General features: G+C 39.0%; 3 protein-coding genes across 3 annotated transcripts in view; 1 reads left to right on the top strand and 2 right to left on the bottom strand.

Moving 5' to 3' along the window:
- Positions 1-2,816, top strand: part of LOC139478911 (uncharacterized) — a 42,210-nt gene extending 39,394 nt beyond the window's left edge. The window contains exon 11 of the mRNA XM_071261597.1: positions 667-2,816. Within this exon, the coding sequence (XP_071117698.1) occupies positions 667-720 (54 nt within the window). The 3' untranslated portion in view covers positions 721-2,816. The remainder of the gene's footprint in view (positions 1-666) is intronic.
- Positions 2,817-5,002: 2,186 nt separating this feature from the next.
- Positions 5,003-18,257, bottom strand: LOC139479720 (XK-related protein 6-like). Its single transcript, XM_071262572.1, has 4 exons — positions 16,013-18,257; positions 9,028-9,985; positions 7,485-7,687; positions 5,003-6,996 (listed from the first exon to the last, which is right to left on the bottom strand). The coding sequence occupies exons 2-4, from the start codon at positions 9,576-9,578 to the stop codon at positions 6,374-6,376; spliced, it is 1,377 nt and encodes a 458-aa protein (XP_071118673.1). The 5' UTR covers positions 9,579-9,985; positions 16,013-18,257; the 3' UTR covers positions 5,003-6,373.
- Positions 18,258-18,380: 123 nt separating this feature from the next.
- On the bottom strand, positions 18,381-26,390 carry LOC139478785 (XK-related protein 6-like). Its single transcript, XM_071261409.1, has 3 exons — positions 25,577-26,390; positions 24,621-24,823; positions 18,381-22,091 (listed from the first exon to the last, which is right to left on the bottom strand). The coding sequence occupies exons 1-3, from the start codon at positions 26,311-26,313 to the stop codon at positions 21,385-21,387; spliced, it is 1,647 nt and encodes a 548-aa protein (XP_071117510.1). The 5' UTR covers positions 26,314-26,390; the 3' UTR covers positions 18,381-21,384.

The raw sequence follows: 26,390 nt of genomic DNA, 5'->3' as shown, positions 1-26,390 counted from the left end.
TCACTCACAGTTCCTCACTCACTGGACCCCGTCCGTCATTCACTTCTCTTCTCGATCAAATCCCCTTCGACTAAATCTGCTACACAATCAATCACCTTCTCCACTCAGTCATTCCCTCAACATCAACACACTCACACAACCCCACATCTCCTTGCTGCGCTGTTACCCCAACTCAGTCACTCCATTACTCCCTCACTAACTCAGTCCCTTAAACGTCATCCTCACTCACTCGATCTCTATCGCTCCCACTTTACCCCCAAGGTACGCACTCACACACACCCCTCCCACGTATCACTCCCACCCTATCACATTCCTCACACCAGCTGTTTCTTCTTTTCTCTCTTTGTTTGTTTGTTTGTTGTTTAACGCCGCGCTCAGCAATATTCCAGCTGTATGTCGACGGTCTGTAAATAATCGAATCTTAGCCTGACAATCCAGTGGTTAACCTCATAAGCATCGATCTATGCAAAAAGGAATAGATGACATGCGTTAACTAAATTAGAGCCGGACCGCCCCATCCTGTTAGTATCCTTTAACCACCATGGGTTGCTGAAGACAAATTCTAACCCAGACCTTCACGAGGGAGATTTCATATTATATCATAATCTTATCGTTCTTGCCTTTGTACTTGGTTTTCGTTTATTCAACAAATTATTTTAATTTCAGAACCAGGCCTACAGTAGCTCAACATTAAACATCCGTCCAGCCTCCAGACATTAAGCGCTGGTCACAGGAACTCACCAATTCCATGTTTGCAGTTTGAATGAAAGATAGTGCAGTGTTGCTGTCTGGACCGCAAACTAAAAATCTTAAAATCACTTTCTTACAGTGCCAGAGAAAAATTTGACAAGTATGAGTAATCTTCTTTCCTAGAAGACGTGGTTCCCACGTGGTTAAACACTTCTTTTCAAATGATTGACCAGTCATTAGCAGTACTCTGCCAACACTGAACCTCTCTGGTTCCTTCAGCATTAACGTACAGCAAGTCTGAAAATGAAAAAAGAATTCCTGTCTCATAGAAGCTGACGGTCAACAGAAATCAGTGGAAGGGAGATAACTCTTGAAAGATGATCTCTCAGTTTGCCCGTTCTGAACAAGAGCATGTGCTCAATGTGCTACTTTATCTGTGTTCTCAAAGAGAACATGAAGAAATGACAATCACTGAAATGTCAGTACTTATTCAGACATTTAGTGTGACTCAGTTGTGGAAATGTTTCAAGAAGTTGTTCTCCACATGGTCATGTTGGTCGTTACTGATACAACCAGTTCTTAAAACTAGTTCATACTTAAAAACGTGGTCGAATAACACTCCAAACATTACTTGATTGGCTCTAAACTCTATTATATCATTTAGGTAAATGTATACCAATGGGGTTGGTTATTTGGGTATTGATATGTGAGTAGGAACTTTGTCAAAGAAATCGGGAAGTTTTTTTGTATCCTTGAACGTTATGTATTGAAGTGAAGGTAGGGTCATTTTTACCTGTTGAAGTAATGTGACACTCTGATAGTCGGACAATTTCCCATTTTGATTGATTATATTTGTAAACCAATCAGAAACATTTATACACCACCTCTAACCCAACCGCACCTAATGATGTATTGAAATGTGACCCCCTTTATGACAAGGCTCCTTTTTACAGTCTGTTAAGTTATCTAACAATTGATATAACGAAGTCAGTGATTGGTCAAAGCAACTTTTTGAAACACGTCCATTGTACTACTCTGCTACTTAGCATATATCTATATACCGTGCAGAATGGTTGTATACGATAGACACGATGGCGATATAATATTCCTATTTATACGTTTAAAGCTTTGTACATACATCTTTACCTTATGATCGCAGCATTTGTATAGGGTCTGTGGACATTGTGTAGGGCCAGACGGTGTTCAACATTGTGTTTGTATTTCAATACATCTGCTGTTTGTAAGATACCCTTGTACATAGAACGCATACTTCATATACAGTTTCAATGTCATCCAGATTTGTATTTTTATATTCTATGTATTGTTATAGTAGAATCATAGTAAAATCCTTTTTGTGTACGGTCAGTTGTGATCACAAACTATATCAATCGTCTAAATTTAAACAATGTCATACACTCCTCTTAATGGGTTTATGGCCTGAATTCACATTATTGCCTCATTGTATCCTTTGAAGGTTCTTTTTCTCTCGGTACTTTTATGATCCGTTACCTAAAATACAACTGAAATATAAAAATAGTTATAACTTTACACCTACATTGTTCAGAGTTCAACTTTTAACAGATATGGCCACAACATGTTATTTATCCGTTCTTCTCATTGGAAACAAGTCGCTATATGGCTGAAATAATGCCGATGCGACGTTGAATATTAACTCACTCACTCTTGGAAACATTGCTACTGATCTACTGGGCCTAATAAAGGTAGGAATATTGAATTGGGCCTTGAAAAAACCTCTCAGGTTAGAAAGGTTGAAAACAATATATAAAATAATATCGACTTTGTCATCTAATTGCTATTCAATCAGTTGACGGGGATGAGCTATAAAAATGTGTCTTGGCAAAAATCCTTGAAAGCAAGAAATGACAAAGAAGTATGGGAAAGAACAATTTTTAAAAATTGTTGTGGTCTAATGTAGTTTTTTTCTGTCTCCAGATGCTGAAGAATTTTTCTGGCAAGCATTGATTCACTAACCGTTGCTATAATACCTACATATGCCTATGCCTGAATATTGCCTTGTTTTGAAATATGTTTGTACATATTTGATACACATGTTCTTTAGACAATTACTTTATATAATATACACTACTTTTGTGTAGTGATGGTAAACGTGGAAAATAAACACTTGAAGGAAAGAATAGTTGGCTCAGCCTTTCACAGTCCTTACACATCTTAGAGAGAGTGAGTGAGTGAGTGAGTATGGTTTAACGTCGCTTTTAGCAATATTCCAGCAATATCACGGCGGGGGACACCAGAAATGGGCTGCACACATTGTACCCATGTCGGGAATCGAACCCGGGTCTTCGGCGTGACGATTTAACGCTTTAACCACTAGGCTACCTGACCGCCCCTGCACATCTTAGAACAAATATAGGTTTTGGTAAACATCTAATGTCATTTTTACACCGTGCTGGGGAATGAAGAAAAACATCGGCATCACTGGACATTTAATACACAAAATGAACAAATATAACAAATACACAAAGAGCGGAAAACCTGCTCTAAAATCACAAAATAAACAATGAGCTGAGTTTCCAGCCAAGGCAGCCAGGTGAACGGAGTCCCAGCTCAACATCCGAGCAATTCCTACGACTGGAACATCCTGCTCGCGGTCGTCCAACACACGCTGTCGGAAAACCAGTCTACCCGAATATCTACATTACATACAGGTACACGGGTAAACACGTAGGCATAAATCTTTAAACTGTTTATTTAATGACTTTGGATTAAGACGGATATCGGATAGGGACTATTAAGCACATAACAATTAGGAAGCGCCCTATCGACTGAGACCGCCTCCGTGTCTCGTACTGATTCTTCACAAGGCAATAATTTTCAACAAAAAAACCCAGGAATTTATGCACACTTAAGTACAATCTAAGAATCGCCAAATTAGAAGGTGTCAAAGTTCATTCTACACTAGCTATTGTTTCTTGCAGGGTGGGGGACACGGGTGGCCCAGTCGTCTAAGGCGCCGCGATTCACTGTGCAGAGTTGAGTCCCTTGGGCACGCCAGAAACCTATGATTGTGGGTTAGAATCCCGGTTTGCCCCGATTATGTTTCTAGGTTTGTCAGCACCATACCCGTGCTCGTGGGTTTCACCGAAGTGGTAAACGTCTGAGACCTGCATCACTTCGGGCTTTCCTCCCACAGTAAGCTGACACGCCGTGATATAACTGGAATACTGTTAAAAGCGGCGCTAAACCCAACTCACTCACTCACTCTTGTAAGGTATTGACAGTGTGCTTTTAACATCTGAGTGTACTTGTTCTAATGTATCAACGTTCTGTGGGCCGCTGTCTGCATTGAAAATCTGTAAAGGCCGAAGTGCTGGGGAAAAACAACTTGGATAGAAAGTTGGTCAGACGTTGGTTGTCTGGAACAAAAGATGAAATATTTTATTGACCGGGTTCAATGTGCGTGTAAACAATGCGCACACAACCAATGCGCTTGTAAACATAAAACGTCAATAAGCAGTCTCGATTATCTACTCTTGCATACTCTTTTCGGGAACACCTGGTGTCATCACTAATTGTCATACCCAGAATGTTCTCAACTCTCAACGCATGAGGTGAAGTGAAGTGCAGTGGGATTTAACGTCGCGTCCACGATTATTGCACTTATATAGCGTGTGTGTGTGTGTGTGTGTGTGTTTGTGGGTACCATCTTTTAACGTCTTTTGGTATGCCGCGGCCGGGGATCGAACCTCGGAACTTAGGCTCTCCGGGCGGACGCTGTACCACTAGACCTCGGAGGCGGTTTTCTCATGAGAGATGCCTACTGATTTGGTTATGTATTTTGTGGTGAGTCGTCGATCGTACATAATAACATCATGCAGTTTATCAACATTTTCCTTCGTGGTGGCTGTTGAAGGTTTTCCTGATCTTAGATCATCTTCGAGGCTCTCTCTTTCCCTCTTTAACTCTTAACAGTGGAAAGGGAATGAACAAAATTCGTTGCAGTTGCAGGCATTGGTGGCTAATGGAGATACTTGAAAACAGCGTGGTAGCTAAATTTGTCTATTTCCATGAACAGAAAATAGGTAGTCATATTGATGCCTGCAGAAATATGTTGCCTGGTTGTGTATTTGGTTCCAATACAGCCTGTAAGCATGGACACTTAAGTACTATACTTAAAGCATGTAAACTGTTCAGAGTGTAACACGCATCCTTCAAAGTAGGCTCAGAACCTTCCAGTCACCCGTCGTATTATACAGACTGCAAGGAGGGGGTTGAGAGAATTATACATGAATAATAAAACAAAAAACACTCAGGGCAGAAAAAAACCCGTTTAATTACTCAATAAGTGTTTCCGTGGTTGGCTGATTTTAACCCCAAAACTAGGCCGTGCCCACTATGGGGCAACTATTTCCTGATACTGATTGATGGCTGTTTATAGAATAGGCGGGGCTTTGTGTTGCATTATTGACGTCAACGACGTCACATATTCCATCTTGTTGTCTTCAGTTGTTTAAGTGTTAATGATTAAGCAGTCTGTGAAGTTATTAATGTTGACGTATTTATAATAATAATAATAACTTTTGGCGTTTATGGAGTTATAAAAGATGGTTTCAAGATAAACGGCAAAGAGCAATGAAGAACGTAGCGCGGGTTTTTTCACGATGAAACATTGTTCTATCATTACGTCATTTGTGGAGATTCGAATATGCGCTCGAAATAAAATCGACGTGAGGATTGTGAGAATATGCGGGAAATACCAAACTTAACCCACCTGTTCATAAAATGGACTTATCCGACATTGCCGGCGGATTCTATTCAGGGAGTCATCATTATTAAAATTAGGGTAACTATTGTTGAAGCTTGCACATTTTATCAACATCCTTAAAGAGGCTGTACATAATGTCGATATCTCATAAGAAATATACGACTCGTGGTCGTTGTTTATCGTACAATAAAACACTGCAGGGAGAATAAACCACTTGGGTCTGCGGCCCTCGTTGTTTATTCTCCCTGCAGTGTTACATTGTACGATAAACAATTCCCACTCTTCGTTTATTTCTTAAATAAAAATAAAAGCTGCCTTGCACAATTAGCACCAACACCGTGTGCACACCGGTTGTATACGTGTGTACCTCCATAGACGCAAAACATGTTGAAGTCAATACTTCAATACCGGGTACAATACACTACCAGTGGTAACATATTTTAAAACATAACAACAGTGTGTACTCCCATGTACCACAACGTTTAGAATTACACAAATCTTCATAATGACCAGGAATGATTTGTTGTTCGAATTGGAGCCTCTCGTACGAATATAGGTCTCGTCATTTCTGGTATGGTGGTGTTTGTTGTTTAATGCTGTACTCAGCAATGTTCCAGCTACATGGCGGTGGTCTGTAAATAATCGAGTCTGTGATTGACATCATGAGCATCGATCCACGCAATTGGGATAGGATGACATGCATTAGCCTGACCACACGATCACGTTAGCCGCCTCTTACAAGCATAGTTTCCATTTCGTGATCAAGCAAATGTCAACTTCAGTGGTCCACTAGTTTCTGGACCCGTGAAGATCCGGGGTAGAATTGATCATCAGCAACCCATGCTTGCCGTAAAAGGCGACTGTGCTGAGAAGACGACAATGGATAATCAGGCCATAACATAAAAATGCTTGACCTTTGGTCAGATGAACTGAACTTCATTAACAAATTAGCTTGTAGAGCGTAACCTCATTCCACGACAAGCAATAGTTGATGTCTTCATCAGATGGATGGAAAAACATGTAATATAGCAATAGAAAGAGTACATGCAAAAAAGCCAACGCCAAAATAGCAATGAAGCCCCCAACATGGAACCATTCTGCAACATTGGTGGGATACAAAAACCAAACTGTCAACATTGCAACATTTTCAACATAAAATAAAATGTAAAATAGTAAACACCTAAACCTTGAATGACCTTTTTTCGGGTTCAAGAAACAAAATATCATAGCGAAGCCACAGATGACGTCAAAAACTTTATCAAGTCGTGGATTCTTTTCGTAGAACTTGGCCTCCTGGCACATGAGCCAAGCAGAAATTAAGAACCAGTGGACCCCGACAGGGACTAACACACTCGCTTGGAAGGAAGACGCGAACAGAGATATGCATAGAACGCGCGTCCCCAACTCACATGCCCGCCATATCAAATAGAAAGGCATGGATCTAAACGTCATTGGCTTGAAACCATCTCGAGCTCTGGAAAACCTGATTGTTCGGTGATAAAGCATCAGACTCATTGTCGGCGATATCCAGGAGGAGAGCAGTCCTATAACACGTCTTGATACTGCAAGAAATAGAGGAGAGCGTCATCCACTGTCCTGCCTATATACCTAGCCCACAACCAGGGAACCTTATACCCACTGAGCATCCCACGTAATCTACATACCTTATATAATATGCCATCTAAGCACCCCACAATGTCTTCTATATAACCTACGATCATGTCTGTCAATTTTCACCACATCAGAATACCCAATATTTGTGACTTGCAAAATAAAGCTTTAAATTTTGACGCAATCATTACATCATAGCCATTGAAACTTCCCTCCCATATATTGAATGAGTGAGTGGATTATGTGTAACGCCGCTTTGAATAGTAGTTGATTTATGTCACAGCGCGCCACCTTCATGTGGGAGGAATCCCGAAAGTGATTGATTCACGTTAATTTCATTCAATGATTATTATGTTAAAGGAAGGTTTTTGGTCAGTGATTCTTGTAAAAATACATGTATGACAAAGAAAAACGTAAGTGAATTACATTCAATGCTTACATCCCACCACATCCTCCTCCGGCTTCAGCGTGATCCACACATACAGCTGCCAGGTGAGCTGTGGAGCCGATTCCAGGAAACTCTCAAACAGCTGCAGGAGACACACATTCACATCTTGGCACATCACCCGCCAATAGTAGACCTTCTTCTTCGGGCCCTTTGTCTTCATGAACTTGCGACCACTCTTTAAATACTCGTAAATCCTGAAACAGTGGAAGTGAATTGTGTGTGATGACTAAACTAACTTATGTACATTGTGGTCACGGATATTACAATAAAATATATCTGTTGGGTGAAGGCTCTAACAAGCACTTGCTACACACAAAATTCCATCGCATTAGGTATGAAAATAGTGGACTTAAAACTATCTGTTTCATTATTAGAAATGTGGCCCGGTGATCTAAGGCGCCGCGTTTCGCAGTGCAGATTTGCGGCCTATGCGCGGTTCATAAACCAATGACTTGGTGGGTTCGAATCACAGTTTCATCCTGAATATTTCAACGTGTCAGGACCCGTGCTCGTGGGTTTCGCAAAAGTGGTAGTTGGCAAAGATCTGCATCACTTAGTACTTTCCTCCCGTGTCTTGCTGCAACTGAAATGCTGATCAAAGAGGCGTTAAAGAAAACTGACTCACTCAAGCATGTAAGTTTACAGTGAGGTTTACGGTCACTAGAATCGAAGTGGTAAATGGCCAAGACCTGAATTGTTTTCACCTTCCTCTCACATCAAGCTGGCAGGGATATAACTGAAACTGTTCAGAACGGTGTTGAACCAAACTCACTCAGTCGATCATGTTTCTTGAAGAAGAAACATAACCGTTTTTGAAAAAGAATACGAATATTTCAGTAACCGATGTGAAATGATGTGTAGATGATGATGATGATGATGATGATGATGATGATGATGATGATGATGACGACGACGACGATGATGATCTATAATGAATGACCATCTGCACATAATTATGGCCATTGTTGAAACCTCTGTACACATTGTGGCACAGCTTCACGTTGATGTTTTTTGTACCAACATGTATCTTTAAAGACTGTTATTTACGCACACCGAAAACAACTAAGTTCCTTAACAGTCACACTTTCCTTGGGGTGGGAGAGCAGCCTATTTGTTCAACCGTTCGCTTGTCACGCTGTAGTCCTGAGTTTGATTCTCAATGTGTGAAACATATTTCCCGTACCCCTCAGGAGATATTGCTGGAATATTGCTAAATTAGTCGAAAAAAACATATAGTCACTCACACTTTCCTAACTTGGGGGCTTAAGATTTCGTTACATACAAATTAAGTTTCTTGAACAAACCGGAGCCCGTGTATGGCCAGGAACACGCATTACAAACATTAAACAATGCTGGAGATGTGTAGTGACAATTTGACACTTCATAGGACTCGAAAAGGGAATCAACAAGGCAGACTTACAGTATCAGTAGTTTTGGAGATGGATGAACAGACGGACAAAGGAAATTGGTTCAAGTCTCATACCATTTGACAGATAATCTGAGAACCAATCATCTAACAATAATATTTACATACCTGAATACCATTCCAAATTGTAGAAGTGTCACGATAACCCTTATCGGCCACAAATAAGCTGGTGTTAGCAACTCTTTCACTTTTCCAAGCATACTTGGGTCTTTATCCCGTTTTGCTTTATCCAGTGCCTTCTGTTCTTTGTCGTAGTCCACAGCATACCAGATGAGCCCCAGCACACATATCACCAGGGATGGCACAACAATCAGAACCAGTGTCACAGACCCGTGCAGTAGCTCCCCTCCTATGAAATACATCACAGCCATCTGAATGTCAGATCCAACATCGAAAACATAGAATAAAATCCCAATAAATCCGAACACGGCGCCCACCTTTCCAAATTCGGACGCGAATTGTTCCTCCTTGGTTGGCTCTGCTGCCATTCTTTCTATCGGAAACTCAACGTAACTCATGCCTATATCCACAGTATCATCAGCGGTTTCTTTATATTCAGGCCCAAATAGATAAGTATAGGGCGTTACAGCCTTATTCCGGCTTGACAAAGGTATATTTGACATGACCATAGGGTCTTCGCTTCTATCCGGTGCTTCCATGACGCTGGGAAGTGAAACTCAGACCCACTCGGTTTATTCCCTTATCCGTTCCGATTACGAATTTCCGTGTTAACGAATAAAGGACACTTTGTAAGCAGGCAGCTTTCGTCTTGAAGGTGGGGTTCTGTATAACCGGGGTCCCGACTGGCGAGTTTTTGAAGTATTGCTTCACCACTTGTGACGTAACTGCAACCCTCTGTTTGTGAACACAGTGGCTCCAGTTAGCCGAATCCTGAGCAGAAGGTAGTATGTGAATATAATATAAGAAGCCTTGAAAGACGGGAAACGCTGTGAATCAGACAACAGCTAGGTGTTGAATCGTGTTGCAGGGCGGCAAACGTAGTCTATACATGTAACCGTAACCCGTCATTCTTTTGCCGGTTAATTCGTGGTGAGTGTGTTACGCGCTGAAAGAAGTAACAAAAGAATACCTGAAATAGCTATATCTCAACCAACAACAACGTCAGTTTATACGGCCTTCCCGGGACGGTCACACGTTGTGATATTGCGACCTGCACTGCAGTATAGACCCGCCAACGGATGAATAACTTACACCAACGCAGCACTGCATGATGCGGTATATTTCTGTGTAACAGCGATATTAGCCAGTGAACAGTAGTTGCGTCAGCAGTGTCTGGGTATATCCCTAAAGACACCGTGTGGGAACCACGGGTCAGAACAGCTACCGAGCTATTTCCTGGGATCCGTTTCACAAATAAAAGCGATCTTTGCGATACGATTATCGTACATCCATGTCAACGTATGAATAAGAACATCTGAGCGTAGTTACAATCGCTGTGTGGAACGACCCTGGTCCGTGAACGATTATTTGTTCAGGCCTGGAGTAGTGCTGATTGCGGCGTAAAACATTCTCTTACTATCGCTGAAAAATCAGGGCGGATGAATACAATAACCGTGTGCTAATACAGGAGATGTCAATGTTTCTAAGAAAATATAATTGGCCCTTCCACATCTGTAGGACACAAGTAAGTATGATGTACTTAAATGACACAGGTTAAAAGTGTACGTGCAAATACCTCGTTGTTCCTGTGTCTTTACTTTCATGACTGTATATATTTGAATATAACACTACAATGTCCATTATTGAATAATCATGTACTATCGCATTTTCAAAGGGCAGGGGGCGCGGGTGGCCCAGTCATCTAAGGCGCCGCGATTCGCTGTACAGAGTTGGGTCCCTTAGGCCCGCTAGAAACCTATGATTGTGGATTCGAATCCTGGTTCGCCCCGAATATGTTTCTAGATTTGTCAGCACCATACCCGTGCTCGTGGGTTTCACTCAAGAGGTAATCGTCTGAGACTTGCATCAATTCGGACTTTCCTCCCACATTAAGCTGACACACCGCGATATAACTGGAATACTGTTAAAAGCGGCGTTCAACCCAGCTCACTCAGTCAAAGGGCAAGACGTTGGAAACAAGCAGATGCACGTTCACATGCTATAGCCAATAAAACCCGAATACTACCTGCCAAGCCCCTTCGAAGATAACAATTTTATTCAATAATGAGTTGTGTAATCAGGTAAACTTGTGAGAACCTGCGAGGTCATTGATGTAAATGATTGGGTTTGGTTTAATAAGGTTAATGCTACTGTGAACAGCATTTATACAACAGTGCGTCAGCCTTAGTGAGTGAGTACGGTTGCCTTGCTTTTAGCAGAATTCCAGCAATATCACATTGTAACAATGTGGGGAATCAACACTGTCTTCCGCGTACGAGCGAACGCTTTAAGCACTAAGCTAGCTCAGAGCACATATATGAAAGTGGTTTCAGTTCATAGGCCACAGATCAAAGTGGTTTAGTTCCTAGGCAACAGTTTAAAGTGATTGTAGCTCAGAGCACATAGATGAAAGTGGCTTCAGCTCATGGACACAAAATAACTCAAGGGATGCAAAACTGTTGTCCTGCTTTTACAAGCAAACATGAACACTCTACATGTCACATCTGATGAGGGAGTGAGTGAGCAAACGGTAGTCAACAAAACCAGTCCATGAAGTCTGAAACATACCAAGCATTTAGCAACCAGAGGACCAGATTTCAACCTCTGGTTACTGCAATAATACCCTACATCAACCAGCAGAAGCAGTATTCAGGTGTCCAAATGTTTAAAACTCCTGCCAATATTAATCAGCAAATTTGAGATGCCTCGCCTCCATGTGGGACAGAATATCACCAGTTATCCCCACTTGTGACAGCAGCTGACTAGTGAGGATCAGATTAAGTTAATCACAGGCCACTGTAATATAGATTAAATACTTGTAATAAATCAACAGTCACTCATTCACTTTTGTGTTTTTGGTTTTTAATGCTGCACTCAGCCTGACTGCAGCCTGTAAATAATTAATTATGGACCAGACAAACCAGTGACTGACATTATGATCAACATCCCACACCATCTTGGTACGATGACACAAAATCAACCAAGTCACGGAGGTAAGGTGAGGTGAAATGGGGTTTAACGTGGCGTCAAAGATTATTGCACTTATATAGCGACGTGCATGTACGTGTGTGTGTGTGTGTGTGTGGCTGCTTGTACTAGTCCGGACTGATGCTGATTTATAGTGCTAGCTCACTGAGATACCATGCCGCAGTTTAACATGAATACCCCACTCAGACACAGTATACTGACTCCGAGCCGAGCAGTCCTTGTTTTAGCCCCTTAATGCCGAGCGCCAGACAGGGTAAAAAGTACCATCTTTGAACGTCTTTTGGTATGACGCAGCAGGGGATCGATCCCCGGACCTTCCGTTCTCCGGGCGGACGCCCTACCACTAGACCACGGAGGCGGTCAACATGTCACGGAACCTGACCATCCGATCAATTTCACCTCTTACAACAGGCCTAGAATAGTGTGGAAATATTCTCACCTGGAATGTCAACACATGATTCCAGCAAGGGGATGCAGTATGAGGTAAATCATGGATGAGGGAAAGAGACACTGATAGTGACAGTGATACAGAAACAAGCAATCGAAGTGTAGAAAACAGGTTTATTACTTATAAACTTGTACATAATGATACAAGTTGTAAGTATGAAATTGACATGCATACAAGTTCAAGATACATAAATCCTATTGTATAAAAATAATCTTCCTACCATGAAAACAATATATTAAAGCACTTCACAGTCTTCCAGACATTGCAAAACTATTTATAAAATAGTTGTCATAGTAACCACATTGCAAAACTGTCCTTTCATATATGTGTTTATTTCTTTCATAAACAGGTAGGTGTCAAAATAGGTAAGAGGCTAATACAATCAATGAAACACATTACCAAGATAAATTCAAATAAAATTCAAATCCATAAAAAATTCTTTTGAGATACAAGAACAGATTAACATTATTAGCTTGTGTGGCTATTGTGATAGAGACCACATGGGTACAATGTGTGAAGTCTATTTCTGATGACACCTGACCCCATTTTGCTGGAATATTGCTAGAACCATACTCACTCACTGTGCAAGAGAAACATACTTCTTCCTACTTGATATATATTTAGATTCCTTTACAACCATCATGCTGAACACATATATCCTCATTCATTAATACATGCAATAGATCATGGCCTCAAAGGTTTCCGTTCTATTACAAGATTCCCTATAACAAGGTGATATATCAGTCATTCTCTACTGAGAGCTTAACAATTGTGTCACATGCTGCAGGGCGGAACTTCTCTTACAGACTGGTCTTTGTCTGTATTTGCTCTGCAGCACCTTTTTGATTACATTCAAATCATATTCTGATATATTTCAAGTGACAGTTATAATGGGTTTCCCTTTGTTTCACGCACACATACAAGTATAGCATGGAAATAGAGGAAATAACCTACTCAAAAGAAGTTAAAGAACACCTGATATTTTCATATGAATATAACTAATCTGTCATTGCAACACACAACCACCAAAATGTGGCTGTTCTTTAACTAGTTTTGAGTAGTCTATATTAACATATGCCCATATCAAACACTTTGAGAGTAATGGACACGAGACCTTGAAAAGATAACATAACAAGAATCAAAATGATGTAACAATGGTAATGTCACATAAGGCCAAATAATGCTGCAGTAAAGTCATAAAAACATTAAAATTGGGAACTTGAAATAAATGACAGAATGATGACTTTAACTTTCATGAAAACATCTTGAACAGTTTACCCTGTACCACAGCTTTTAAGAACTGGAACCTTTGGTTACAGAAATTTATTGATGGAAATGGCTATGTTTCTAAGATATTAAACACTAGGTTATCATACAGTCCTCAGTGCAATATACAATCATCATACAATGTTACAGTAGATGCATCCAAAAATATTTACCAAGGAGCTTTCATACATCATTTTATCTTTGTAATTACAGACCTAGGTATTTGGTTGCTGGTAAATGCAAAACCTATTCCAGTAAGTCACATTCTAAAACTGCTAGGTGTGCTCACATGTTTGGAGGTGGAAAATAATCACATATTGATATTGCTCATATTTAGGGAGGGTATCATTCTCTTAAGGCATTACAGTATTTGACTGTTTTACGCATAAAATCCCGGTGAATGTACAGGGAGGCAACAAAACTGCAATGCCCTGTTAGTAGAAATAATCACTCAATCTGTTTTTGTAAATATTTGTACTTCAATCATACTGATCCAACAATTTTGTAGCCCCGTTCCATAAGGCAATCTTAGTCCGACAATTTGCCATAAGACAGCATGTATGGGAGTCATGAGCATCTTTGGGCTAAGTTTGTTTTGAGGAATGGGGACATGTTTTCTTTCCAAATTAATGAAAACAAACAAAATATTTTGATTAAAAACTGGATTTCCACTTTGTTGAAACCCATGAGCACAGGTATGGGTCTGACAAACCAAGAAACGTTGTCAGGGGTAACTGGGATTTGAACCCATCATCATAGGTTCCTGGCATGCCTAAGGGACGTAACCCTGCACAGCGAATTGCAACACCTTAGATTACTGGGCTACTCATGCCCCCATATACATGACAGAGGACTAAGCAAAGGTAATCATTGGTGTCACTCATATCATATTTGTTTTCTGGATACTAACAGTGTTAATACTTCATTAGACTTAACGGACAGTAACGGCTGCAACTGGGAGTAACAACAATTTATGGAAGTTGCACTGTTAATGCCTCCTAGTACATTACTGCAAATTGAACATGAAAAGTTCTTTTTACTAACAGTATTTATCTGTACTCTACAAGCACCGACTATGACTTCATGGTTCTATTTAACCCTAGATAACACAGTGCAAAACAAGTTCAGTTTTCACTTTCATTATAGTGGTAGTAACGCATTGTGAGGCGATAGTATCATCACAACTAGGGAACACTCACATTTCAAGTTAAACTTCATCAAGTACATGGTACTGCCAGATCCAACCATACACTGACTGACTGTATGGTTTCGATAAATATTTCACTTAAATGTATTGGTGGAATTTGGTTCAAATATCATTATGATTCCACCCAAACCCTAATGGTTGGCTGCATATAGCATGCGGCATTAAAAAGCGGCATAACCATTTCCATAATATCATATGAAATATCTGCTAAAAGCAGAGTCAACTGTACGACTATATCATATGAATGTGTATGTGAATCACTATCAAATAGTGATGAAACCAGGTGTCCGCGAACCAGTGGCACCCATCACAAACACATGCAAAGGCAAGTCAATTGTTCCATGTTAATCTGGTTATACCATCCCTACAGAATCATCCTATTTACAAAGAGTTACAGATTAACAGATTAACAAAGCACAGGTAATGTCCCTATAAATACATACAGACAATGCCAACAATAATCATCTGTAAGGCAGTTTTCTGGACAAACAGCTTTGTTCGAACAATCAGACTTTCACTGTACATAAATACAACATAAAGCTAAAAAGCAGAAATGCTCTAGTGTCTAGTCTTCTATCAATAAGGTTTGTTGAATGGAACTTCAGAGGCCATTGAGATTGAACTTTTCTAATCTGATTGTTATTTAACAGATTAACAGGTTAAAGTCAACAGGACCGCCTCTGTGATCTTGTGGTAGAGCGTCTGCCCGGAGAGCGGAAGGTCCGGGGTTCGATCCCCGGCCGCATCATACCAAAACACGTTAAAAGATGGTACTTGTTGTTACCCTGTCTGGCACTCGGCATTAAGGGGTTAAAGCAAGGACTGGTCAGCTCGGAGTCAGTATACTGTGCCTGAGTGGTGTATTCATGTTAAACTGCGGCATGATATCTCAGTGGGCTAGCACTATAAATCGGCATCAGTTCGGTCTAGTACACACACACACGTGCATGCACGTCGCTATATAAGTGCAATAATCTTGGACGCGACATTAAACCCCATTTCACCTCACCTCACCTCACCTCACCTCACCTCACCTCACCTCACCTCACCTCACCTCACCTCACCTTCAGTCAACAGGAACACTCTGGACTCTCAGAATCTCACTGCTACAACATACAACCACTAGTTTGATTGTCATTTCCTACTCCTGGTTGTTCAAGTCCCATGAAGCAGTTTCAAGGTTGGTCTTGAACAAATCAAAATCAGACATCTGAAAGAACGATAACAGTGTCAGAAATGCTTTCAAAAAATGTGCAAGAAAAATATATTGTCTTAATATCAATGGGCGGATGAAAGTTCCTTTTAAATACTATTTTTCTTGGAAGGACACAGATTGTTCACTGCCATTGGTCAAACAGGTCTTGGATGGAGACATATCCTATACCGCATGGAGAGATCACCAATGAAACAGTCTTGGCAGAACTCTCAGAAGACACACAAGAGAAAACAAATCCTTATTTACCAAATGTTTACAATTCAAAGTAGCTTCAACAAAGAATGTATCAGTCACTAAAATCAAGTATGTCACAGATGATTATTCTCATACCAAGATAATGTCATATAGTATAAATAAACACAATAATTCCTGGTTATAATATTGCTAATATTTGGTTATTCTACGTAGAGGGTAAACTGGAACAGGACATGGTTCGGATCTTGTCCTTGATCATTGGTCATCAGTTTGTTCCAACTGATCAAACCTGGATGCTAATTTATCATGGTTGCATAGTGATAAGGCATAATGAATGTTTATACATTTACAACAGTTAAAACATTAACTGCTGGTCAATACCTGACATACTCCATCATACAGACCCTGAAAGAACTATGTCCAATACATCCCATTCATGTCTATATTAATTGGCAAGTCTTGATTACTGTATTTGATTTCAAATTAAAAGGGACTCTGGGCTATTTTTTATTATATTATATAAAGATAATCTAACAACACTTTTTTTCGTAAAATATTTTCATTTCAGAGATTAGATGTTAATCAATACCTGACCCTGCCATTTGTTTAAGTAATGACAGATCATATGAAATGGTCAAACATTTCACATACAAATCTTGTATCAAAAAGCACAATCAATAAGGAACACATACATTTGATCATTGCATCAGTACAGGGCAGTCAGTCAATCATTGAGTATAATAATCATCAGGATATCACTAACAAAAACAAAAAGAAAAAAGACAAAATGATAAAGCTTTCCCACCATTCAGCAGAGGTTTAGAATATGACTAGAAGACAAATAGAGCAATAAAACAAAATAACTGAAATCATATATAGAAAACAAACTCAAATAAGTACTTGATTTGAAAATTCACACAGCAGAAAATTGAAATGTTCTCAAATGCACACCTCATCCCAGTCAGGATATCAACCAAGAATTACCTCCCTTTAATCTATGCCGACCGGATGGGAATTCATTATAAATACAATTGCCCTTAAAGCAGAGTTAATAATATTCTACAATGATCATATCTAATGCATTATTTTATAACAACGTATATATTTTGTATGTTTTATATTGATAGTCTGTCGCTGCATGCCAAATTGTATACAACTGACATAATGCAAGCACCTCACAAAAATGCATTGGATCAACAGTGTTAAAAGATACACAATATATATGACAAAAATATTCAAAGTTTCTAAGGATTGGATGGAATTATAATTTAATTTTACAAACTACTTCTGTCATTTCACATATTCAAGCACTAACTTTCGAAATTGTTCATACCTGTAGCATGATATATGATTAAATTTAATAATGCCAATTTATTCTTTACTTATTATTGTAGATTTAAATATGATAAACATCAACTCTATTCTATAAAAAGAAGAATTACTTCTGAGTATTAGCAAGATTTGCAACAAGGGTAACTTAAGAAACCCCCAGTCTCAACACATCCTCATTTCATATGCTGATGAAGACAAGACTATTTTAAGAATTCAAATTTCACAATCTGGTTGTTTCAGTTCAGGAACTTGCACCTTTGTTTGCTTATCAAAGAATACAAAGAAGTTGAAATCCACAGGTCAATTCAGTTTTCGCTGATGCTAGAGCTTTTAAATGTTTATAAATATAATAAATGTCAAAATGTTGTTCAAAACTGACTTAACAAATCTCAATAGACCTTTCTTAAAAAAAGGGAAACACTCATGCAAATGTACAGCATTGTGTTACGACCCATAAGATACAGGTCAGACACACAATGATATTAAGTACAAATCATTTACAGAATAAAATAAAATTTACATAAAGACATTAAAAAAATCCTCAAAAGGACTGCTTCATTTTCTTGTTTTACGGACAAGTGAAAAGAGTTAAAATTGATAAAAAAACTTAATAATGTGTTTAATTAAAACACGCTTTTCTCAACATGAAGGTAATATAAAAACAAATATACCTCAAATCAAGAAGGAAAACATTTTCTATTTTCATTAGTTTGCTTCATTGTCTCTTGCAAGTTGACCAAGAAAATATGTGAAACAAGAAATGAATTTGATCGAGCCTTGGCTATACATTTAAATATACAGTATAGAGGAACACAGTATTAGAAAAGTCATTACGAAATACGAAAAACAACTGATAACATGTCATGGTTGCCCTAACCCCACTCACTCACTCACTCTGCATAAACAAAGGTCAAAAATGCACCAGTAAACAAATGTTAAACAAAAACAGGAATGATAACTATGCAGCACCATTCCAACTACAGATTAAAATCATAATTCATGTTTTGAAGAAAATAAATATTTCAAAACACGTATTCAGACATGGATATTCAAAATTTAGAATGATTATTCCAAAGTGCCTGGGAAAAATAAACAGAAATGAGAGTGAATGGGTGCGGGTGAACACGACTGTCAACAGGGGCACTGGGGTAGCCCAGTGGTTAAAGCGTTCACTCATCACGCTGTAAACCTGGGTACAATGTGTGAAGCCCATTTCTGGTGGTCCCCTCCATGATATTGCTGGAATATTGCTTAAAGCGGCATAAAACCAAACTCACTCATTCACTTTAACAGTCTTCCAGTCATAATACACTGGTTCATTTTTTATGTGGGTAAATGCCTCAAGTGACACAGATCGTAGATGTTCACACCTAGGCTGAAACCTGCAAGTACTGGCATCATCCAATAAATGGTAACCTAATAAAACTGGGATTCAAACTGACAACGGCCCAGTTCCATGTCCAAGACAACGGTGCCACCCATGTTCTTCTCCAGGAAGAGGTGAGGGTAATGCCAGCATGTTGATGAACTTTTGTTTCTCAATATTACCATGTTTTGTTACATACATCATATTGAGAGGGGGAAAAAGAACTACAACAGCTGATCATAATATTACTGTTAAAGAGGCACATTGTACTTCTTTAAACTCTCAGGCAATGGTTTTAGAAAACATAGTGCAGGCGGGCAGTGTCTATTTATTTAATTTTTTTTTGGGGGGGGGGATGTTTCAAACTGGTATGTAAACAAACAAACAGTTGTGTAACAAAATAAACAGTTGTGTACAATCACCCTCGAAAAGGGCCTTCCTACATAAATGTATTCCTTGATGAGTAAAATACAGTATTTGACTACTGTTGAATTTGGAACATTTAAGGATTTTTAGGGTTTTTTAAAAATGGAAATAAAAACGAAACGTGAGGCAGACTTGGTGATCAAGCATAACAAATCAAATATGCGTTTATGTGAAACAAACATTTTGAGCATAATTCTCATGTAAGTACACATGCGCTCCGCCACAGTCCCTCAGCTCAGTCTGGCAAAACAATCAGCTCTGCTCAATCACACAAGAGGTATTTACATTGTAAACTTGAGGTAAACATGTTTTTCAGAGGGACATCAGTATTGCTCATAGGAACCTTTAACTTCTTGAACACAACTAAAATGGTACATTATGTCAAGTGAAAACAGTGCTCTGTGGGGCTTTAGTTACAAGCTGAATTTGTCTTATCTACAACCTCCAAATGACATACAGCCAGATACAAAACAACAGGTACACTGAAATATATTTATCGTTATCATCATGTTTTCAGAGTTACATACAATATGTACCATGCTATAATTCTTTTATAACACACCAAACTAGTTTGCATATCTTTCACATTAAGTGAATATTTATACATATCGTAAACAAATGGTGTACCCAGCTTTAATCAATTCATTAGCAATTCATTGTTTTGCAATTACCTTCTTTTTCAGAGCATCACATATAAAACCAAGGCACATCTTCAAGGGTAACCATGGTAACAACATGATACACAATGTAGAAGTTCAAGATATCCCCCTTGTCTGTGAGACTACTTGTGATACACAACAAACCATTAAACTTATTACCCATGGTTTGACACAGCAACTATTTCCAAGACTTGAAAAAAAATATTTGTATACCTTAAATATCTAGTTGGGTTTCAAACACCATTAACTTTGAAAGAAGCTATGGACAGGTGGATTTAACTCATGATGTCTGCCCCTGTCAACCAAGAAAATACATTCAACAGCTAGTTCACTTTAGAGGTTGAGAAGGTGCCATGGACCAAAACCACAAACGCCTCAATTCTCACATATGGTACATTTCAAGTGTATCATGATATGACACATGGATACTGATTATTGCTCATTTCACTTTCAGGAACCTTGTATCGTTACAACTCATTTTAGTTTTTGCATGATAATGAAAAGTATTTATTTACAAATGAATATGAATATTTACAATGTGAATATTAGCACTTACTATGCACTACCTTCCCCTTATGCTACACAGGTTTATGATGTTCATATGCATTCATCATCATCATCATCATCATAATCATCATCATAATCAGCAGCATCATAATCAGCAGCATCATAATCAGCATGCACAATGTCAATATAAACAGCATTACTTATAATTTGACAAACGATAAGGCTACATAATATAAAAATAATAATCCTTTGTCTGTTTGTGTTTAATACTGTTTTCTTTTCAATAATACTTCTCAAAATCAGAGTGTTCACAATATAGAATCCCAAATGAGCAAAAACAGATTTTGTCGTAATCCTACCTTGAAGATTACTAACAGATTATATCAACTGTCGCCTTTAAATTAACAGGCATCATGGGATCCTTGATGTTTGATGTTATAGTATTTGCTTTTTAACATTAGGATTGAGACAACGATCCCTCTCAATCTTAATTTTTCCAACACTGATACACAGCATGTACGCCAGTAGCTAAGAACATGAAGAACCAGAGACAGATGGATGTGAGTTGTGGATTTCAAGCTATACTTTCTGCAACTCTAAAAGTAAAAATAAAATACATATTTACCAAAAATGGCAAATACTTGAAATCCTAAACATGAACATTGGTGGATGTATAAGTGAAAACAAATTTTGACTAACACGGTGGTAAGCAGAAGAGATTCTCTATATCCCTGTTCATATCTGAGTCTGTTCTTTCTCCAGTTGTGATTGACTGGGACGTTTCACAATCATTTCTACATTGACACGATCAGCTGTTTCTTCCGAGTCATGACACACAAGCTCGTAGCATGTGTATTGTTCACACGGCAAGCAATACTTGATGTTGTCAGTTGGATGGCAACACATGTAGAAGAGCAGCTGGAAAACTACATGCAATCCTGCCATGGTCAAAATGGCGATGAAGCCTCCAACATGAAACCATTCTCCGACATGCGAGGAATACAAAAACCAAACTGTCAACATTGCAATATTTTCGGAATAGAACAGGGCATAATACAACAAATACCTAAACCTTGAATGACCTTCCTTCAGGTTCAAAAAACAAAATATCATTACATAACCACAGATAATGTCAAAGAACTTTTCAAAACAGAGATTATCTTTGTAAAACCTTGTTTTTTGGCACATGAGCCAGACTGATATGATGACCCAGTGCATTCCCACAGGGATGAACACAAACGCTTGGAAGGAAGACGCGAAGAGGCACAAACAAAGAACACGTGTCCCGACCTCGCTGGCCCGCCATATGAAGTAGAAGGGGATGGATCGGACCTCCATGACGGCCTTCTCTTCCCTGGAGAACCTGAGTGAGCGGTGATACGACAACAGCGACACAGCCAGTGACAGCCAGGACGACATCAGGGAGCCCAGCCTGAGTGACACTGCAACAAAGAGGGCGGTCGGGTAGCCAAGCGGTTAAAGCGTTCGCACGTCACGCTGAAGACCCGGGTTCGATTCCCGACATGGGTAATGGGTACAATGTATGAAGCCCATTTCTGGTAACCCCCCCCCCCCCCCCCCGTGATATTGCTGGAATATTGCTCAAAGCGGCGTAAAACCATACTCACTCACTCACTCACTCACTGCAACAAAGAAACAAGATCGTCTAAATATCATTCTTAATGCTTTTGTAAGTGCATTTTATTTTTAGATCACATATATAATGTGTGATTCGGTGGTTAGTAATTAAAGTATTTTTGTAATATCTGTCATGTTTGCGTCATTTCGTGAATTTACTTATTTGAGCAGTATTTCAGTAATATCACAGAATGTCAAGTTGTTGTGGGAGGAAAACCCGAAGTGATGCAGGTCTGAGACATTTACCACTTTGAAGTAAACCCACAAGATTGGGTATGGTGCTGACAAACCTATAAACATTATCAGTGTGAATCTGTGATTCGGACACACAAAATCATAGGTTTCTGACACACCTAAAGGCTGCAACAGAGCTCAGCAAATTGTGCACCTTAGAAGAAGGGCTGTATAGCCCCCTTGTGTTGGGGGAAGGAATGATGTAGTTATTTACTCAGGTATGAAGCTGACAGCTGTGTAGAGTGAAGGTATATGTCATGATTATACACTGCACATGATGGTATGAAAATTGCAAAAATAAAATCACAACCATGCAAACAAAAAAACAGCGTTGTCACTATCCCCCACCATGAGGCGCATTAGAAGTTTGTTTATTCATACAGTAGTGAACATATACTATAAAAAAGAGCCCCATAAGGAATTAAAGAGATATGGGTAGGCACTTGGGCCGCTTTTTGTCATCAGAAAAAAGGATTAAATGTGAAATTAATACACACAAAAGGCTGTGTCTGGAAAAAATAACTCAGTCTTGATAAATATCTCTTAGATGAACTGACTTCAGTTGTTTCTGAGACAATTTGTCCCATTGGACAAAGAACATGGATCGAAGGTCGTAACTCTGTAAACAACAAATTGACGGGACCAATTTTTGAACTCAGTCTTTACAATTATCTCTTAGATAAGCATGCAAACTTTCATTCTTGTAGCATCAGTAGTTTCTAAGAAAACCTGTCCCCATTGCGCACACTATGCACTAAGTTGAAAAACATGGGGCAAGGGCCATAACTCTGTAAACAAATAATTGACAGGACAAATTTTCGAACAAAGTCTTGACAGGTTTCTCTTAGATAAGCATGCAAAGTTTCATTAATGTAAATTCAGTAGTTTCTGAGAAAACTTGTCCCCATTTTACGTAGTGTATGCACTAAGTTGAAAATCACGGAGCAAGGGTCATAACTCTGTAAAACTTGAATTAACAAAATCAATTTTTGGACTCATTTGAGATCATGACCAGTAACATCAGTGTGCAAAATTTCATTTCTCGGACTAAATAGTTTTGAGAAAATTTGTCCCCCTTGAGAACCAGACGGATGGACAGAAGGATGGACCGAAAGACTGAATGACGGATGGACGAACTCATCCAATATTCCCCACACCACTTAGTGGCTGGGGATAATAAATCACTTCCCTTGAAACCTTGGCTTTAACAGTTCCTGAATGTTTTTAATAAAGTTTTTATATCTTCAGTTTGACATTGCATATTGAGTATTTCAATATTTTCAAGTTATGGATGCTCAGGTATGGAAGGCTTTCAGTGCCACACAGCTGGTAATTCATGGTATTCTCACTGTTCTTACCGACAAGTACCCCCCAGGATGCCTATCTTCATCCTTATTTTGTGATATTTCAAGCTATCTGTACAGCTGCAGTTACCATATCAACTTATCCAATCATTGTGTAAGATCTGTACTTCTATATGTCACAACTAGGGGCTTCGGTTTGTCCAATTAATAAATCTGCCGATATGATTTACAGTGCACTTCTACATCTCTGATTGGCTACAAATCATAAAATATATTTTAAAATCTTATATACAAATCTTTTCCTTTATAAACTGCCTTCAACATGTTCAAATTATGCTACTTCCAGAGCAAAAACAAAAACAGATACATGTTAAGGAAAACAAGATGGCCGCTTCTACAAAACATCTACCGATTTTTGTTTTTGATCTGGAATCCTTTATAATGTTTATTGAAAGTTCACTTTTCATGAAAAAAGTATATGTATTCGGAGTTAAGTGATTAGAGAAGACATAAACAAAAAGTACATATCGATCAAAATTTGTATTTTCATTTGAATCCAATTGGAGATGTAGACATGGTAAACATGGAAGAAGTTTGCTGTAAATCCTACAGCGCACATTGGCAGACTTTCTAACAGGAAACTCTGAAGCCCTCAGTATTGACATACTTGGCAAAGAAACAAGGATAAAATTGAGGAATGGATGAGGGGATATAGGAACTGCAGCTATCTATCTGTAACGATATAAAAATATGGAGAGAAAATGGAGGGTGATCTGGCCCTTTATCCTTGCTTACATCCCACCACATCCTCCTCCGGCTTCAGCATGATCCACACATACAGCTGCCAGGTGAGCTGTGGAGCCGATTCCAGGAAACTCTCAAACAGTCGAAGAAGACATGCATCCACATCTTCATACAACATCAACCAATAGTAGTGCTTCTTTAACTTGCCCTCTGATTTCATGAACATCCAACCATTGTATATGTACTCTGAAATCCTGAAAGATTTGAAGATGAATTGTATGTCATGTTTATGGTTACTACAAATAGAACCTTTTCAATGTTTACCAGTACCTGTTTACACAAACATATGTAGAACCTATAAGGAATACATATTTACATATATGTATGTCATTATGTAAACAAGTCATTCTTTTCGACTTCAAAGTTATCCAATGTTTATACTATTTCATAAGCTCATTCCATATCTATCATGTTTATACACAGTTGAACACCATTAGACATGTAGTGTAGAAACACATCCATTTATTGGATATTGACCAAGTATTGTCAGTTTTGATCAGACTGAATGCTAAATCTGAGATCACTGACAATCCCATTGAAACAAGATCTCCTCACATTCAATACCTCTCAGAGTCAAGATCTGACAAAGCTTCCATAGGACATGTGGAGGTAATGACAGGTGAAATTTCTATTCAGCTTATCAGTGTGGAGACTTCAAAATTCATAGTATCTGCATTCCAAGTACAAACATAAACACGCAGTCACGTACCAATATCAGCTCTATTGTGCCTTCAATGTTAAGTTTGGGTTCAGCTGATGTGCCTTCGTTTGGTAAGTTCGTAAGATCTTGATGTGGAGAGATTTTGAATTGAAAATCTGATTTTAATGAGATCGACACAATTTGAGGTCATTGACAAAATCAAGCCACTGACAATTTTTAGTCCAATTAGCATTGCTTAGAAACTGTTAAGAGTAATTTTCAAACTATTATGTAAACAAGGATATACCTGATCACTGGTCCAAATTGTAGAGCTGTCATGATGAACCTAAGTGCCCACTGATAGCCTGGTGTTATCTTCTCATTCACTTTTTCAAGTTTACTTGGGTCTTTGTCCCGTCTTGCTTCAGTCAATGCTTCTTTTTCTCTTTTATAGTCCAAAACATACCAGGTGAGTCCTAGGCCACATGTCACAACTGACGGCCCCGCTGTGAGTACAAGTGAAACTGAACCGTAGAATATTTCCCCTTTTATGAAATATTTCACGACAAGCCAAATGTCAGTTCCAAAATCTCCAAAATATAATATGATTGACCCAAGTCCGATCAATAACTCATAAAGGCCAAACTCATAATGGAATGTGTTTTTTTGTTTTGTTGGAAATTTAAGATTAGTGTGTAAAGGCGTTGAACTTGAAGGTGTCTCCGGAACACCAGCCCTAACCACGCCCATATCACGGGAGTCGTGTGAAATGATGATAGGTTGATGTTTTTTGTCGTTAGTGAGGTAGTCAATAACATCTTCTTTGACTTCATTGGGTTTGTAAAAGTGATCTCTATTCGCTGTTTGTATTCTTCCATCCAAGTTGTCAGATCTTCGTCTGCTTGCTGTTTCGATTTTTCTCGATGGCCGGTTGGTGACACGATTGAGATCGTCACTTTCTTCATCCTCGTCTGAATCAGGTCCGAATAGATAGCGATAGGGTGTTACACCCCTACTCCGACTTGAAAGTGGTATTTTGGCCATGTCCAGTGACTTTTTACAGCGGTCCTACATCATATTTCATCCCATTGACTGACAGCAGGAAATCTCAAATCAGCGAC

Source organism: Haliotis cracherodii, unplaced genomic scaffold (assembly GCF_022045235.1).
Source record: "Haliotis cracherodii isolate W230 unplaced genomic scaffold, xgHalCrac1.p SCAF_4, whole genome shotgun sequence".
Classification (NCBI taxonomy): Eukaryota; Metazoa; Mollusca; class Gastropoda; order Lepetellida; family Haliotidae; genus Haliotis; species Haliotis cracherodii.
This window is presented reverse-complemented; position numbering and strand designations above follow the sequence as displayed.